At 46.5% G+C, this 14,459-nt stretch overlaps 2 protein-coding genes across 2 annotated transcripts in view; one reads left to right on the plus strand and one right to left on the minus strand.

The window, feature by feature from the left end:
• Window positions 1–9,011, plus strand: part of LOC306835449 (sodium/hydrogen exchanger 9-like) — a 39,468-nt gene extending 30,457 nt beyond the window's left edge. The window contains exons 7-9 of the mRNA XM_079361988.1: window positions 624–679; window positions 7,868–7,973; window positions 8,047–9,011. Of these exons, the coding sequence (XP_079218114.1) occupies window positions 624–679; window positions 7,868–7,973; window positions 8,047–8,217 (333 nt within the window). The 3' untranslated portion in view covers window positions 8,218–9,011. The remainder of the gene's footprint in view (window positions 1–623; window positions 680–7,867; window positions 7,974–8,046) is intronic.
• Window positions 9,012–10,677: 1,666 nt separating this feature from the next.
• chst2b (carbohydrate (N-acetylglucosamine-6-O) sulfotransferase 2b) lies at window positions 10,678–13,234 on the minus strand. The gene has a single exon (XM_079361435.1). The coding sequence runs from the start codon at window positions 12,549–12,551 to the stop codon at window positions 11,154–11,156; it is 1,398 nt and encodes a 465-aa protein (XP_079217561.1). The 5' UTR covers window positions 12,552–13,234; the 3' UTR covers window positions 10,678–11,153.
• Between the last annotated feature and the right edge of the window lie 1,225 nt (window positions 13,235–14,459).

Below are 14,459 nucleotides of genomic sequence, written 5' to 3' on the forward strand. Positions count from 1 at the left end.
TATTCTGACGCCGCGTGACATCAAAGCGCTGGAGAGCTTCGCAAAGAGGGAAATGAACTTTTGCCTGCCTGCGAAATGACACGTCTGTAGCACATCCTCTCGAGCACACAGGTTCCTCTTGAATGTGACGTTTTGTTGTGCAGGCAGGTCCAAACACCCACACACGCACTCTCCTCCCACTTAGCCATCACTGCTTCCTCCCAGCAGCTCTCTTTCATCTTCTTATTTGACCAGAATCTTATCTTGGAACAGTAAATGGGACACAGTCTGGGTCAGCTCCCCCTACATGATTATGTGGCCAGAGGGGTTGAAAGGATGTGGAGCTGAGAGGACAGTAAGGCTGAGCTGCAGGCCTCTTTCTTATGGAAATGGTTAAATGTTAATTTACCCAGCTGGAGCTGCTTGAGGGATCCTTTTTACTGATCTTCAGGGATGTTTTTGGGGCAGCGTGAGGTCATTCGATATGGCCCTGCTGACCATCCAGGGGTGCAGGTTTCCAGCATTTCCATCAGACAGAACATGCATGCGCCCCAGAGGGTCTTTGTGTGTGTGTGTGTGTGTGTGTGTGTGTGTGTGTGTGTGTGTGTGTGTTTAACAGGGGTTCTCTCATGGTTCTCCCGCAGGTTGCAGCAGAGAGGCCAGACACAACACGGGGCCTGTGGCACCGCCTGGACTACAAGTATCCTTTCACCGCTTTCTTCTCCAAAGCACTCCCACATCTGCTTGCACTCACAATGGTTAATGCACCGGTCTGTTGAGCTGAGTGGTATCATAGGGGGGAGTAGACAGAAAATAACAGAGTGGTGCATTTCAGGGGATGTGAAGAAAGACCCTTATGTACTGTGATAAGCTCTTAAGGTGTGTGGCCTTCAAGTTCCTATAATTATGTATAAATAGCTTACTATGCTACTAACATACGTATATTTACTCATAACAGATATTTTGAAGAATTATTTACAAAGCGATAAAAAAAACGATTTAAGGGTGTTTTGTATTTGAAGGGAAAGAACGACTCCGGATATTCAGTCTCAGTTTGTTAGGATGAGATAGAACCAGAGTGGCTGTTTCCCTGAAAGGTCACATGATCTCCTCCTCTTCAGGTGAAGTCAGTGTCCTCGCTCCTCTTCATCACGTGTGTGAAGTGTGTTGTTGTAAATCCACTCTGATCCTGTATTTGATCATGTCTATAAACCCCTCTATTTCAGCCCTGCTCAGAACAGGCTGTTTCTGTGTCTGTAGCTTTAAATATGTAAATGAGCTGTGTCTGACCACGCCCCCTCTCTGGAAGGGCTCGGGTGTACTCGCTGCTTTCTGGCTCCATGTCCTATTGTTTACGGTGAGAAGGCAGACTCAGAGGGCAGAACAAACACCTTGCTGTGGGAGTGTCACCCACCTGGGGGAGGGGCTACTGCCCTTTGTGATGTCATCAAGGGAACATCTCCAAACGGCCTGTTTCAGCACACATTTTCTGAGGGTTTGGAGACAGACTAGAGACGCATGTAAGAGTTAGAGGATTTTACATAATATGTGACCTTTAACACCAGTCTTCATTCGAAGCCAAGCTAAGCTAACAAATAGCCTTTATTTTAAAGGTCAGTCCTACATTATGTATTACAATATCAATATTGCTGCTGAAGTAAAACCACTTATTGACTCTGTTAGCATTCAACAGAACCAGAAAGTCTGTTCCTTTAGTTCATGCTCAGCCCTCAAGGACCTTCCTTCATCCCTGCGTTCACTGCAGTCATAAAACTGTTCCCAATATTTAAATGTAAATCTCTAAAATTAGAGTGGAAAAGTGTCGTTTCCAAATAAAAACTATTTCTTGAATGTATTTGCTGTTGACTGCAGGGCAAACTGGATTCCCATCATTTATAGAGCGGGGTTAAATCATTCAGCAGTTAAAAAAACGGTCCAGTCCTGTGCAGCAGAATTTCATGAGGACTGCATTAAGCTCCCGCTAATCGAATTTTACCACTTAATGGCCTCGTGACCCGGCCCGGCTGCTGCTTGGCGGGGAGCACATCATTTTACTTTATGGACTCTGTCGCTGCCACAAAACAATGAGATGCTGTTCAGCCGGTGCATTCATTCAGTGTTTTCATTTGACGCACAAGTGGGTCAAAATTAATTTTTGATTTTTTTTATCTGCTCTTTCAGAAAAGGGAATTTAAAGGGGAAAAGAACATCATGGAACATGTGTGTGGATGGAGAAAGGACTAAAAGTTGATCTGGCGTCTTCAGCTGATCTTTGCAGTGAGTCGTGTCCAGTTCTGAGAAATAAGCATCATTCTTGGCCTGATGAATCATGTTAAGGCTGTCAGACTCTCTTACATAACACTATGATGACAGTCTAAATCAGCAGAGCACAGATTCAGGTTAAAGTTTCTGTACTGTGTCCTTCAGAATATTTCTCTCCCTCGATGTGTCGCCATGTTTTTGGAGATGTGCGACAAATAAACTGACAGTTAAACCTTCAGTCATTATAATCAGAATGAATGGAAATAATTGATCTGAATTGCTCTATTTAGTTTCTGGGGACTTTTATGGCCTCAGGTTGATGTTGTGGACGGGCCCATTCAACTGAAACTGCAAACCACAAGCCCTGTGATTGGCCGGCTGGAGGCGGCGTTGTAAAACACTAAGATCCGGTATATTCCACTGCTGCTCCATCTCCAATGTAATATGCTCTGTTTCGGTTGCCATGGTTACCTGTACAAAAAAAAAAAAAAAAAACAGGAAGAGAAGGTAATGGAACCAAAAACTGGCGATGTAGCTATTGCATAGAAATCAGACTGCCAACTAGCGTTCGTAGGCACCACTGCACGAGTACGTTGTGCTCGCCATGGCGTGGACCACTACAGCTGACGCATAGTATAAACTTTAGACCAGTAATGTCTGACTGATATAGCCATATCAGAATCAGCTGGCCTGATAGGAGCAAGGAAGAGGAGGGCGGAGTTATCCAGGAGGGTGGAGTCAGCCAGGAGGGCGGAGTCAGCCAGGAGGCTAACGTTAACCGATCAGATCTGAAAGGGTCCTGTCACTGGGAGCATCCGTAAACAATCAAGCTTTATTTGTACAACTCATAACAAACGTTCCCTTCAGGAACTTAAGACCTCACTCTTTGTTGTTTTATATCCACAAAACTTGAAGCGGTTCTTGGACCCATCCAAAGATTGTTTCTTCAGGTTTTTGTTCGTTTACTCAAAACGTTTTTTTTTTAAATATTTCTCAGGAAGTCATTCTGCCTCGTTGCTTTGTGTTCTCACACGTCTCCGTGTCTCTGCTGCTGAAAAGCCTCCTCACAATCAGATACACTCGACACCTCCGTTTTCACAGCACGGCGTTAGATGAGTGATCAAATCTGGCAAGTTTCTCAGAAAGATTGTGTCTTTACTTTAAAACTGAAGACATTTAAGCTCATCTTTGAAAATCATCACAGTGTGTGCTTGTTTCCTGATCAAATATGTGGATTGAAGATTTTGATTGAACCCATTTAAGTGAGTATTATTAAAGGAAGAGGTGAATGGAGTCATGGCCGTGTAAACCACAGAGAAAAAGATGACTGATACTCATCAGAGTGAAGCAGTGAAGAGGATTTTGTTGTGGTGAAAATAGAAAACACTGGGTCCATCGCTGCGTCTCAAAACAAAGCGAGAGCGCAGCCCGTATCACATGTTGATGGAGGAGAGTTTCACACATTGGCAGCAGACAGTTTTACCTCTTGATAGAATTATCCCGATCATTTCCTGGTTCACTACAAGCGATGCTGAAATCACATATTAAAACGACGCCCACTAATTCACCCGCACAATTGATCCCGAACAGCAGCAAAATGATGCAAATCAGTTTCCTCACACTGATTGAGACGAGAGTGAAGAGTCGTGAAAACTTCAGCACAAGCAGGAAGGAGACTCTCTGACCTTTAGGAATCAGGCTAATTAGCTTTGCTGTGAGCGAGATGGGAAGATTGACGCCACTTTGAGAGCTGTTTAATGAGTAGCGCCCGAGGCTACAGCTGTCAGCTAGTCATCTTAGCACAGCTTTAAAAACAGCTAACAGCATATCATCTACATATTACATAACGTTGGTGAATTTGTGAGTCCAAATTGCCCATAGGTGTGAGTTTTAATTAATGTGAGTGTGGCGGGTTGTCTGTCTCTGTCAGTCCAGGGTTTAAAGCCCCGCCCCCTCGACTGGTGACAGACAGGATCCGCTCCATCAGGCGACATCTGCTCAATCTACCGAGACACTGTAGAGCTGATATGAGGCTTGCACAGACACGCTGCAAACATTTGACGTATGGTACTTCCTTTCACTGCGTGCCAAACAACTTGGTCATTTTTTGTAGCGACATAGTTTGGCCGTCGTTAACGGTCCACATATCGGGTCGAGGTTCTGAGTGTTTCTGCAGGGAAATGTGGGAGGGACAGAGAGAGAGAGAGAGAGAGAGAGAGGACGAGAGAGGCCGTGAAGAAGATGAAAGGCCAAGCCGTTGCTTCCCCACTGATGGGAGGGGAGGGGGACACTTTGTTATAGAGACACTTTGATGTGGACCAGGTGGGAGGAGCCTCAGCCTGGATCCTGCCGTCAGATAATTGAGCTTCATGTTGGTCGCCGCTGTCTCATCCTGCTTTCTTAACGGTTTCCCTGTTGGCCTGGTTTTAAGGCTCATTTGGACAAACGCTGCTGAGCAGTGATTGGAGGAACATCAAAGCCTTCTCTGTTCTGGCGGTTTGCACACTGCGGGCTCAGAGCGAACAACACATGTTTTTGTTTTTGACTCTCGGGTGTCAGACGCTGAATAATGCTTTCTGCTCGGTCTCTGGAGGAGCCCGCGGTGTCACTCGGGAGGTAAATCTCTCAGTGTTATCTATACTTAAAGACTTGTGTACACAAATAACAGAGCGAGGTGGCACCAGCTTTACTCAGATGTCCTGGTGACAGTGTCTTGTTTACTGTGTGTGACAGACATGTAGAAGTCATAATTATGAACCTCTGAACCCAACGGTCTCGTCTATTATCGGCCCTTTTCAGACCAGCCGTCATCACGTCTTTGCACCATGATGGCCTGATTATGGTGTGCCGGTCTGTGCACTGATATGGCGTTACAGTGTAGGGAGCTTCACATACACACTGAGACATTCGCGCACACACGGAGCACTGAGCTCCCCCCATTGGCTCAGCTGAAACGGTTTTGCCTCTGTAACTACTTTTGAAAATAACACGGAGGGAGGAGGGACCGCTTCATTACGCCTCCTCGACATTCAGCTGCTGCCTCGGAGGATGTTTGAGATTAAAAACAGGGGAAACTCAAACCTGTCTCTGTCCAAATGTGACAACAAGCTTCAAATCTTCTGACGTGTGTCATCAATACAGAAAGTTAAGTCGTGCAGTAAACTCAACACACTCTCACGTGGACTCAAAAAATTAGAAAACCTAATTTGGACGAGTTTGTGCTCTTTATTTCCCATGCTAAGCTAACTGGCTGCTAGCATTAGCTTTCTTTATCATAGACGAGTCGTTTCGGTGTTTACCAACGTTTTTTATGATTGCATCGAGTTTGTTTACGTTCTCTCCTCGTTCTCTCTTTCTATATATAGCATCATGAAAAGGTAGTTCTCAAGCCGAGCTCTGGAAAGTTCTAGTAATTACTCTCCTCCCTTAATGAGAGGTCAGGAAGAGGTGACGTGTAGGAGGGGATGTGTTTGCACTGATGATAGCTGAAGCAGCATTTGAGCTGCTACCCCCACACAGCTACTCAGCACCTTTTTCCAAACACACACACACACACACACACACACACACACACACACACACAACCTGACACCATTGTGCAGCAGAAAGCAGCTCGAGCAGTTATAATTACAGTCGCCGTCTACTTTTATGCCAGCGTTGAACAGAAGGACACCGTGCCGACGAGAGGACGAGTCACTCCTGCAGGACCCAGTGAAGTCATTATTCCCCCTTCTTCCTTTTCTGCTCCCCCCCTCCCCTCCCCTCCCCCGTTTTCTCCCTTTCTCTCTCACTTCAGACATTTATATATAAATCCCGTTAGCTGGCAGAGGAGGGCCCATAATTCCCACCTCTTGCATTTTGCTGATAACAGCAGCAGAATGTAAGAATTGGCACAGAATAACACATTAGATCAGTTTCCTCTCCGCTTCTCATTGTTTTGTTTTGTTGTTAGTTTTTTTTTTTGTGCTCATGCCAGAGGATTGTGCACTCGTCTGCTCCCTGTATGTTGCACATTATTCATTATAGGCTCCGGGGTACAAAGGTTGCTTCATCCAGAAAATTATAGCATTGTTGAAGTCATTTTTTTTTTCTTTCTCTTTTACAATAACACATAGGGAGAGCAAAGTATCACCACATCATCACAAGGGTAATTGTTACTCGGAGCTGAAACTAACCAGAGGCTGTTACGGAGAGGACACCAAATCAATCAGATTACAGATCTGCTGTCTCCTTTGTATGCAGACATCTTCTGTGGGAAAAGCTATGCAGAGTTTTAAATGTATAGGGATGCATTGGTTCAACATCAGCAGCCGATTGGGAGAAAGGGGCGGAGCCAAGAGTGGCTAGGAAATCTGATTGGCCACTGCAAAGCCTTGAACTCGGGTTGGCTGTTTTGCCAGGTTTGAGGCAGGACGAGTGTTTCGTGTTTTACTTTTTGTGGTTGTGTTACTGCAGGCTGCTTAAAGCCTTCTCTTCATTTCAACGCAGCCTATTTTACCCCACTCAAAAAAAAAGTCTGGCTCCGCCTCCGCTGGGACGGCATCCACTCAGGAGTTCCTGCGGTGCAGAGTCAATAAAAAAGGGAGCAGCTTCAAACTGTTTCTAGAGCTGTGAAGAAGGTCCTGCAGTCCAGAAAGGCCAAAGAGTCGGCTGTGACCTGGGCGAGGCCACAGGAAGTCAGGCTGCAGAAGAATCCCATTTCTCTGTTTTGTTCTTTGCAATTATAAGGATAAGATTGAAAAGATGAGATCTTGAGAAAACAACCGGAAATAACTCGTTCTCTCTGAAAAATGGAGCCTTTTTCCAGCTTTGAGCTGCATGAAGACTTCTAATAAAAGCGTCAAACACTGGATTTCCACCCAGTCCTCTTCTGTTCGGCTGCTGTGCAGTTTTCTTCCCTGTGAACTTATTCGTTGCTGCAGATTTCATTGTGGGCTTTCATTTGCTGTGGACAATTGCTCCAGGAGCAGACTACAGCTGGTACTTGAACACCAAATATGCTAACAGCATAGCAACCCTGATCAAAAACAGCAGCAGCATCTGAAGCTCGAACGTAGAGAGCCCGCTGTGACTCACAGGAGAAAAAACATTCTTAATGCAAACTGCCTGTGAACATCACATCACGCTGAGACTGCTCTCTCCAGTGGTTTGAGTTTGGGCTGCAGTACCCATTTTAAACACTAGGAGTCAGAGTTACATACTGCTCCTTTAATAATGTGTTTTTCACTTCCTAATTTCCAGAAAGTTATTCACTTTAAGAAATTCTCTCTCTCTCTAGTCAGTGACCTCTGAGCAGCCCTCCTGCATCTGCATCTCATAAACACTCCCTTTAGTTCCACCCACAGTAAACATCCTCTGCTGAGCATTCACAGCTGACACCTTCCATATCCTGAGCCCTTTTTGAGCACTTGTAAATACACACTTAAACTGCTGCACTTACTCATTTCACACATCATCACCAAATGTGCCCTCAGCAGAAAGATCTTTGGCCCTGCTGACATCCTCTCAGTTATGACGAGGTTAGCCCGAGGCTAGGTCGCTAAGAGGCTAAAAACAAACTCATTCCCTTCCCCCTCTTGTTCCCTGCTGTTCACACTGACACACCTTTGCCTTAACAAGGTCAAAGATATGTGAAGCCTGTGCTGACACATTGTGGCCCTTCTCTGTGCGACTCACTGCCACGGTGTCGCGGAGCCCGTGCCGGACTCTTCAGCAGCCCAAACATCCAGGAGGTGAGTCCTCTCAAAAACAATCCTCTCTGTGAACAACAACAGATAATCATAATGTTTGATTTTTTTTTTACAGGATGAGAAGCAGCTGAGTGAAACAGAACCAGGTGACTCTGCTTGTGATTTGGAGAAAACAGAGCGGCAGTTTGGGTCCGTGGGTGGCGACACTTCATCGGAGCAGCAGGAGGACCTGCTGGAGGGAGACCTGGGCCTGGGCACTGCTGCAGCCCTCTCCAGGGAGAGCTGAAGCTCCACAAGTCACTTCTAACCCCGGCTCGTCGGCCTCTGCTGCCCTGAGGCTAAGGCCCGGCCTCCCACCGTGAATAGGGGTCACTGGCCGGGGCATCTGAGAGGAGCCGAGCGGGAGTCAGAGATACAAAAGCTTTGTGAAAGGTCAGGCAACCCCCCTCGTGCTGCATGCAGAGACGCACTCGCAGAGAGACGGGGAAAAGAAGTTACAAAAGGCTAATGCTCTTCATGATTATTCTTGGCTTGATCTGCAGAATTCAGTAGCGCTTTCTAATGCCGACCAAGAGGAAGCACGAACTGATCTCTGCGCGCACTTTTCAACGAAAAAGCAAAAACGAAAAAGCTCCGTGTCTCTCAACAGATGATCAGTGGAAGTTACACATTGATCCCTGCGGCCGAGTAGCTTCGTTGCTGCTTGGTGGTTTCTGCTTTTGAAGGAGATTAACTCATGGACAATCACTGTGAACGAAAGCTTCCCCGTTTTCACTCATCAGCTGAAATCGTATTTTTTTTGCCTTCTTCGTTTGCTCACTGCCAACTCCTCGTTAAACTTTTATTGCGCTGTTTTTCCAACCGCAATCCTTTTAACTCTTTTAAAGTGTATTATACAGGATTTATGACCCCCCCCCCCCATGCTTATCATCCTGCAGAGGGCTCAAAAACTCCCTGACGCCTGACTAAATTAACAGCATTTGGAAAATTGACAATCAGCATGTACGACTTCTTTCTAGACGGCACTGTGCTGCTCTCTGTAAATCTTCCCCTGGAGACGAGCAGGCTGTGCAGGCTCACTGTTTGGTCATATTAATAAAGCCATTGTCCTTGAAAGTGAGGCATGTTGGTGTTTGTGAATGCATGGCTGCATCTGTGAAATGCTCCTCTGTTGCTGCCTTCAATTACTACGTTTTCTCTTTTGTTTGCTGACGACTGAATTCAGTTTTGTTCTCAGGGTGAAAAAAAAAAAAAGACTGAATGTTATCAGCAGCTTTTCAAAAGAGGAAGAGCTGCCTTCTTCTGTCCTTAAAGACACAGGCCCCTCGTGAAAATTAACCCCGATTAGACATGTTTTGTATCTAATTAGAGGGCAATCTCGCTTCTTCTGAGTGTTGACGCTATCGCCTGCAGAAGGTCACTCCAAACCGACGCAGGCGCTCCTTCATGCTCAGAAGTTTCTAAAGATTATCATTTGACATTTCCTCATGTGACGGCTCGTTCTGATTAACCACAAATGTTTTTCAAGCGTGTGTGAGAACATTTCAGTTTCCATGTCATGTTTAATGTAACCTCGGTGAGGAAACATTCAGCCCCGCTCCGCTGCTCGTTTCCAGCGCTTTGAGCGTCACGTCTCAAATGACACTGAGCCTCAGCAAATCACAGCAGACGTTCGATTTGTTAAGAGGAAAATCCTTTTTGACGAGTCTGTAACTTTAACACTTTTTACTCACTTTTCAACACATTGCTGTTGCTTTATTTCCCTTTTCAACCCGTATCGCTGACATCCTGAAAATCAGATTTTTATGGCGTCTGTGCAGCACGGGCAGAGTGAGACAGCATCAGGAGGAGACACCGATGTAAACCATGCATACGTCATACTCTCATCAGTCCAGGTGTTCTGCTACGAGGTGGATGAAGCTTCATGAAGCTTCAGGCAGCTTTTTGTGTTTTAAGTTAACAAAATGTTTTGTTTTTTTAAGGAGATTTGAAAAATCATCTTCATCTGACTGTACGAGTCTCGGCCATCAACAGCGTCCTCGCTTCTCTGCTTTTACAAGAAACCTGCTGCTGCTGCTGCTGCATCCTGATTGGCTGATTAAATCTGAACTCACACCTCGGCAGCCTCGTCTTCTTCAAAAGGTATCCCAGCATGCTTTTGTGCAGCAATAATGAGAAGAATCATGGAGTCGTCATGTAGTGCAGTTTTCTTTTCCTGATTTCGATTATGTGTATGAATATTTATATCAGTGCATCACAGGAAACATTAGACTGTGACCATATCAGCCGGACCATACTGGCCACCATACTGTTTCATCCCCACTCTGAGGCGACCCTGGATCCCCACGGCTGACCTCGCCGTCCTCTAATCTGTCACATGTCGAGCAGTGCAGGTGGATGAACACAGAGGACCAAGCGTTCTTGTTAACTGTGAACTTTACTCAATGCAATATTCCCAGATCATGTGTTTTCTATAAGAGCAAGCAATTGTAAACATTTCTGAAATGGTAGAACAGACTGCGCACAGCGACACTGAGAGGAGCCGTGACGTCGTCCACGCTGCGTCTGGTGACAAAAAAAAAAACAGTAGTCTGTCCTCTGGAAAAGAAGCACTATACTGTTTAGATGTAGCCTACACTCACACCTCTACTTATGGCACATCATCCAATGATTGTCTCTGACTTCAACCAGATCGTACAAAGAACGTCAGCAATGAGCTTATTTTTAAATCAGATCTTTCTTCATCTTGTTTTTTTGTTTTTTTTCATTCACTATTTTCACTTGTACAGACAGTATGGAGACTGCAGAGAGAGAAAAAAAAACAGATTCTTCTGTAAGGTTTTTGAACATTCAAAAATAACCTCAAAACATCCACTTTGTAGTGTCATCATAACAAGTTACATGAATTATACAGTTGTTCTTTTTTGTTCTTTTTTTTTTTCCACGGTTGCAGCTTCTCTTCGTAAGTCGTTATCTGTCGGCCTTTTCTTTCTCAAACATCCAATAATCCATATAAAAGGAGCGCTCCCTTCAAACACCACTGCAAATTCAACAAGGGGGGGGGGGGGGCGGGGCAAGGGGGGGGGGGGGGACATGATACATTCCAAATGTGGCAAGCCGAGCTCTTTGAACACGGATTCAAAGTAAAGCTTTAATTCCACAATAAGAGGAAACGGCACTCGATGCAGAAACAAACATTACGTTAAAAGGTCTTTGGTGCGTTTACAGTCTGGAGTGAGTCAGAAGAGATTTGCCCAAGTCCTTGGCCTCCCCGGCTGTTCTGACCCTCTCGTAGCCCAGAACGGACATGGCGTGGTGGCAGTAGTCCTCCACTTGTTTGATCTGCTGGATGCTGAGCACTGTCCTCCACGCGCTGGCGGCCTGCGTGGCGTTCCTGGAGGAGACGATGAATGGCTTGGAGGAGGAGCTGGAGCCGCTGGTCATGTTCAGCGCAAACGTCTCGATGTCGTGGTTGGTGGTGAGGTTGGTGAAGCGGTAGATGTTCCGCAGGATTTTGACCGGGTTTTCCACCAAGTCCTCGTACCGCACGGCCATGTACTTCCCCTTCAGCCAGGCCGGCGGGTTTAAGGCAGTCCTCAAAGTCCTGGAGGTGCGGTCACAGATCACCTCCATGGCTCCGATAGAGTGATAGTCCGAACCGTCCTTCTTGTTGGCTTTGTGACCCGGATCCACAAAAGGAATCCGGCGAAGTTTTGGGTCCCTGCTGCGGACCACCTGTAAGTTCTCCCGTATCAATCCGTGCCTGGATTTGATTCTGGAGTTGGCCACCGCCCGCGGGTCTCTGACCAGATGGATCACCTTCAAATCCAAGGACGGGTCCTCCATGAGGGGGGCCAGCACGTTCACGTCCAAAATGCGAACCCCTTTTATCACTATGGTGTTATATTTCAGGCACTCCTCCTCCAACAGTCTAAGGCTTTGAGGGGGGCATTTTTTACACACCTTATCATCCACCATCCCCACCACCTCCTTCCTGTAGGCGGAGCACAGCGGATAAGAGCACACCACTTTATTGAGGGTGGCCCCGAAGAGTCCCAGAGAGGTGAAATTCTTGCCCCCGGGGCTGTTGTAAAGTTGGAAAACGGACAAGTCGCAGCGGTACAAGGAGCTCAGCATGTCCCTCGCCGCCCCTTGTAAAGAGACCGCGTCGCCCGGGTACAGCTTCTGCCAGATGTGCCACATGGGCTCGTACAGGAAGAACACTTCGGGATTTTGGTTAAAAAGCTCCCCGAAGAAAGAAGAGCCCGACCTCCATGTGGTCAAAACGTAGATCAGCTGTCTCTTTTTGGCCATGGAGGGCCTGTACAGGAAGCGAATGTCAGATCTGCTCTGATAAGTGGTGCTCCTCATCTGATGGTTGCACTGCTGTGGCTCTTTAGTCCATTTGTAATTAGCCAAGTTGAGCATGGTGAGCACCAGCAGCAGAAAATAGGCCATAAATAAGACAATCCTCTTCCTGCGGAGGACTTTCATCACGATCCCCGGCTGTGCTATTATCTTGGTATGATTCCGGTAGGTTTTAAGCTTCCTCCCAAAGCCAGCATCCTTCTCCCAAGGCGCTGTCAACTTCAGTGGTTGATGATATTGTTTGCCTCTCATCTGTGCCCAAGGAAAGTGGCTGTCACCACTGGACCAGTGTCCTTACATTGACTGAGCACCAGCACGCTCTGTATGATGTGCACAGCCTATACTGGGGATTGATGCCCAGTTGAATCAGCTTATTAGGTAATATATTCACCACCGATTGGAAATCCACAACACGATATCCCGTTTTCGCTGCACTGCGCCACGGTGTTCATGGGCACGGCGGCGGTGAGAGGAGCGCTGGATGTCGTCGCACTGATTCCGCGTGTGGCCCGTGTTCAAAACAAAAAGCAAGAAGCCTTCATCATTGTTACAGCCGCCCTGTTTGTCCACGCTCAGCGGAGGCATCCCTGCGCACTTCTCATCCAGTGCATCCTTGCAAACGCAGCCCCGCTGCTCAGACTCCGGCACCGCAGACAACACAACGCGTCACGACTCGAGGCGGCTGCCGCGCTGCCGCTCACATTAATCCCGCTTCTGCCATGACGGAGCGTTAAACAACCCGGTATCCACAGTTACGGCGTTTGTTGAAAAAGGTCTCCCCTCGTTCTTCCTGCCCCCCTTCTGCTCGTCCAACTAATACAAACTGGACCGATTCAATCACAATACAAGGAGGAAAAGTCCCGCCCACCGAGGGACCGCATTGGTCCGCGGTGGTGCGTCGTGCGTCAGAACGCGACGCCATTGGACACGCTGCCTGCTCCGTGTGGTTGTGAGGCTCGGCGTTGGCTCCCACGGACCCCAGCAATGGAAGGCTGTGAGAAATGATGCTGTTGTTATGTTTCGGAGAGGTCTCCATCCCTGGACTTTGCTCCACCCTTCTTCTGAACACTCACACAGCTGCGTTCAGGACTTTTTATGGCATCGAGATGCTCCACCTTTTTAAGAGTGATATCATAGAAAGTCCTCATGTTATTATTATTGTATTATATTAACTTCATCATGAATGAATTCAAAGAGGAATCAATACTGCTTCTTAAAAGTCTTTATTTGACCTGCAACGGCCTCAAATTGATTCATAACAGGGAAACATCCCATGTATCTTATTGTTCTCACATTTCTGCAGAATATGGAAAAATGTATTGTTTGAGATTAAATGTTACATAAAATATACATAAGACTGAGGGAATGTTGCTGTGTTTCCTCATTGCATCTGTTGGCAGCCGGTCAGCGCCGATGACTGGCACTGTGCTCGGTGCTGAATCAGCTGAATCTGACATCTGACAGCTGTTCCCCTGGAAATGACAAGCCCTGGGACGCTGTACAGCCATGTGTTCAAACACTGGAAACCACATGCTCTGCAGATTGAAAATCATCTTTCCTAAGAGGCTTGTCAGTTTGGGATTACAGCCGAGCACCAGTGAAGGGCACAGAGTGACCTTTGACCTCTCACTGGAGATCTGTAGTTCCCTCTAACATAATGCATGAGGTCTATTTTACACGTTTACCACTAATATGTGCCTGCCTTATAACCATACCACTTTGAGGTTTTTTTTCATAATCTGCTGCAGATTAAGCGCAGCTCCGTGTTCTTTATAGAAGAGCGTTTATGGTCTGGATGATTATCGGACTGAACGAGGAGTAATTACTCTTTATGGTCTGGAGCTCTGTGCTCTGATCTTTTTATCCCACAGGTTCTCATTCTGTATGTAGTATATAGGCCTACTCATCCAATGCAGATGTTTACAGCCTAAAGCCTTTGTGTAGGCTGCCCCCTGCTGGTGCAATATGGTCAGAGTCAGGACAAAGAAACGGACTTCTTTCTCTTTTTACACATTTATTTCATAAGACAGGTGCAGTGTGTCCATCCAGACTCCTGCACACACTCACATGCACACACATATTTACTGGTAACGTTTCAGCACCTTCATAACGCAAACGCGTCTCTTTATAAACCCCAAAATCTTGACCTTAAAAAGGGAG

The sequence above is a fragment of the Symphodus melops genome, assembly GCF_947650265.1.
Source record: "Symphodus melops genome assembly, chromosome: 14".
NCBI lineage: Eukaryota > Metazoa > Chordata > Actinopteri > Labriformes > Labridae > Symphodus > Symphodus melops.

Excerpts from the sequence above, each read along its gene's own strand:
- chst2b (XM_079361435.1), bottom strand. The coding sequence starts at position 12,551 with ATGAGAGGCAAACAATATCATCAACCACTGAAGTTGACAGCGCCTTGG.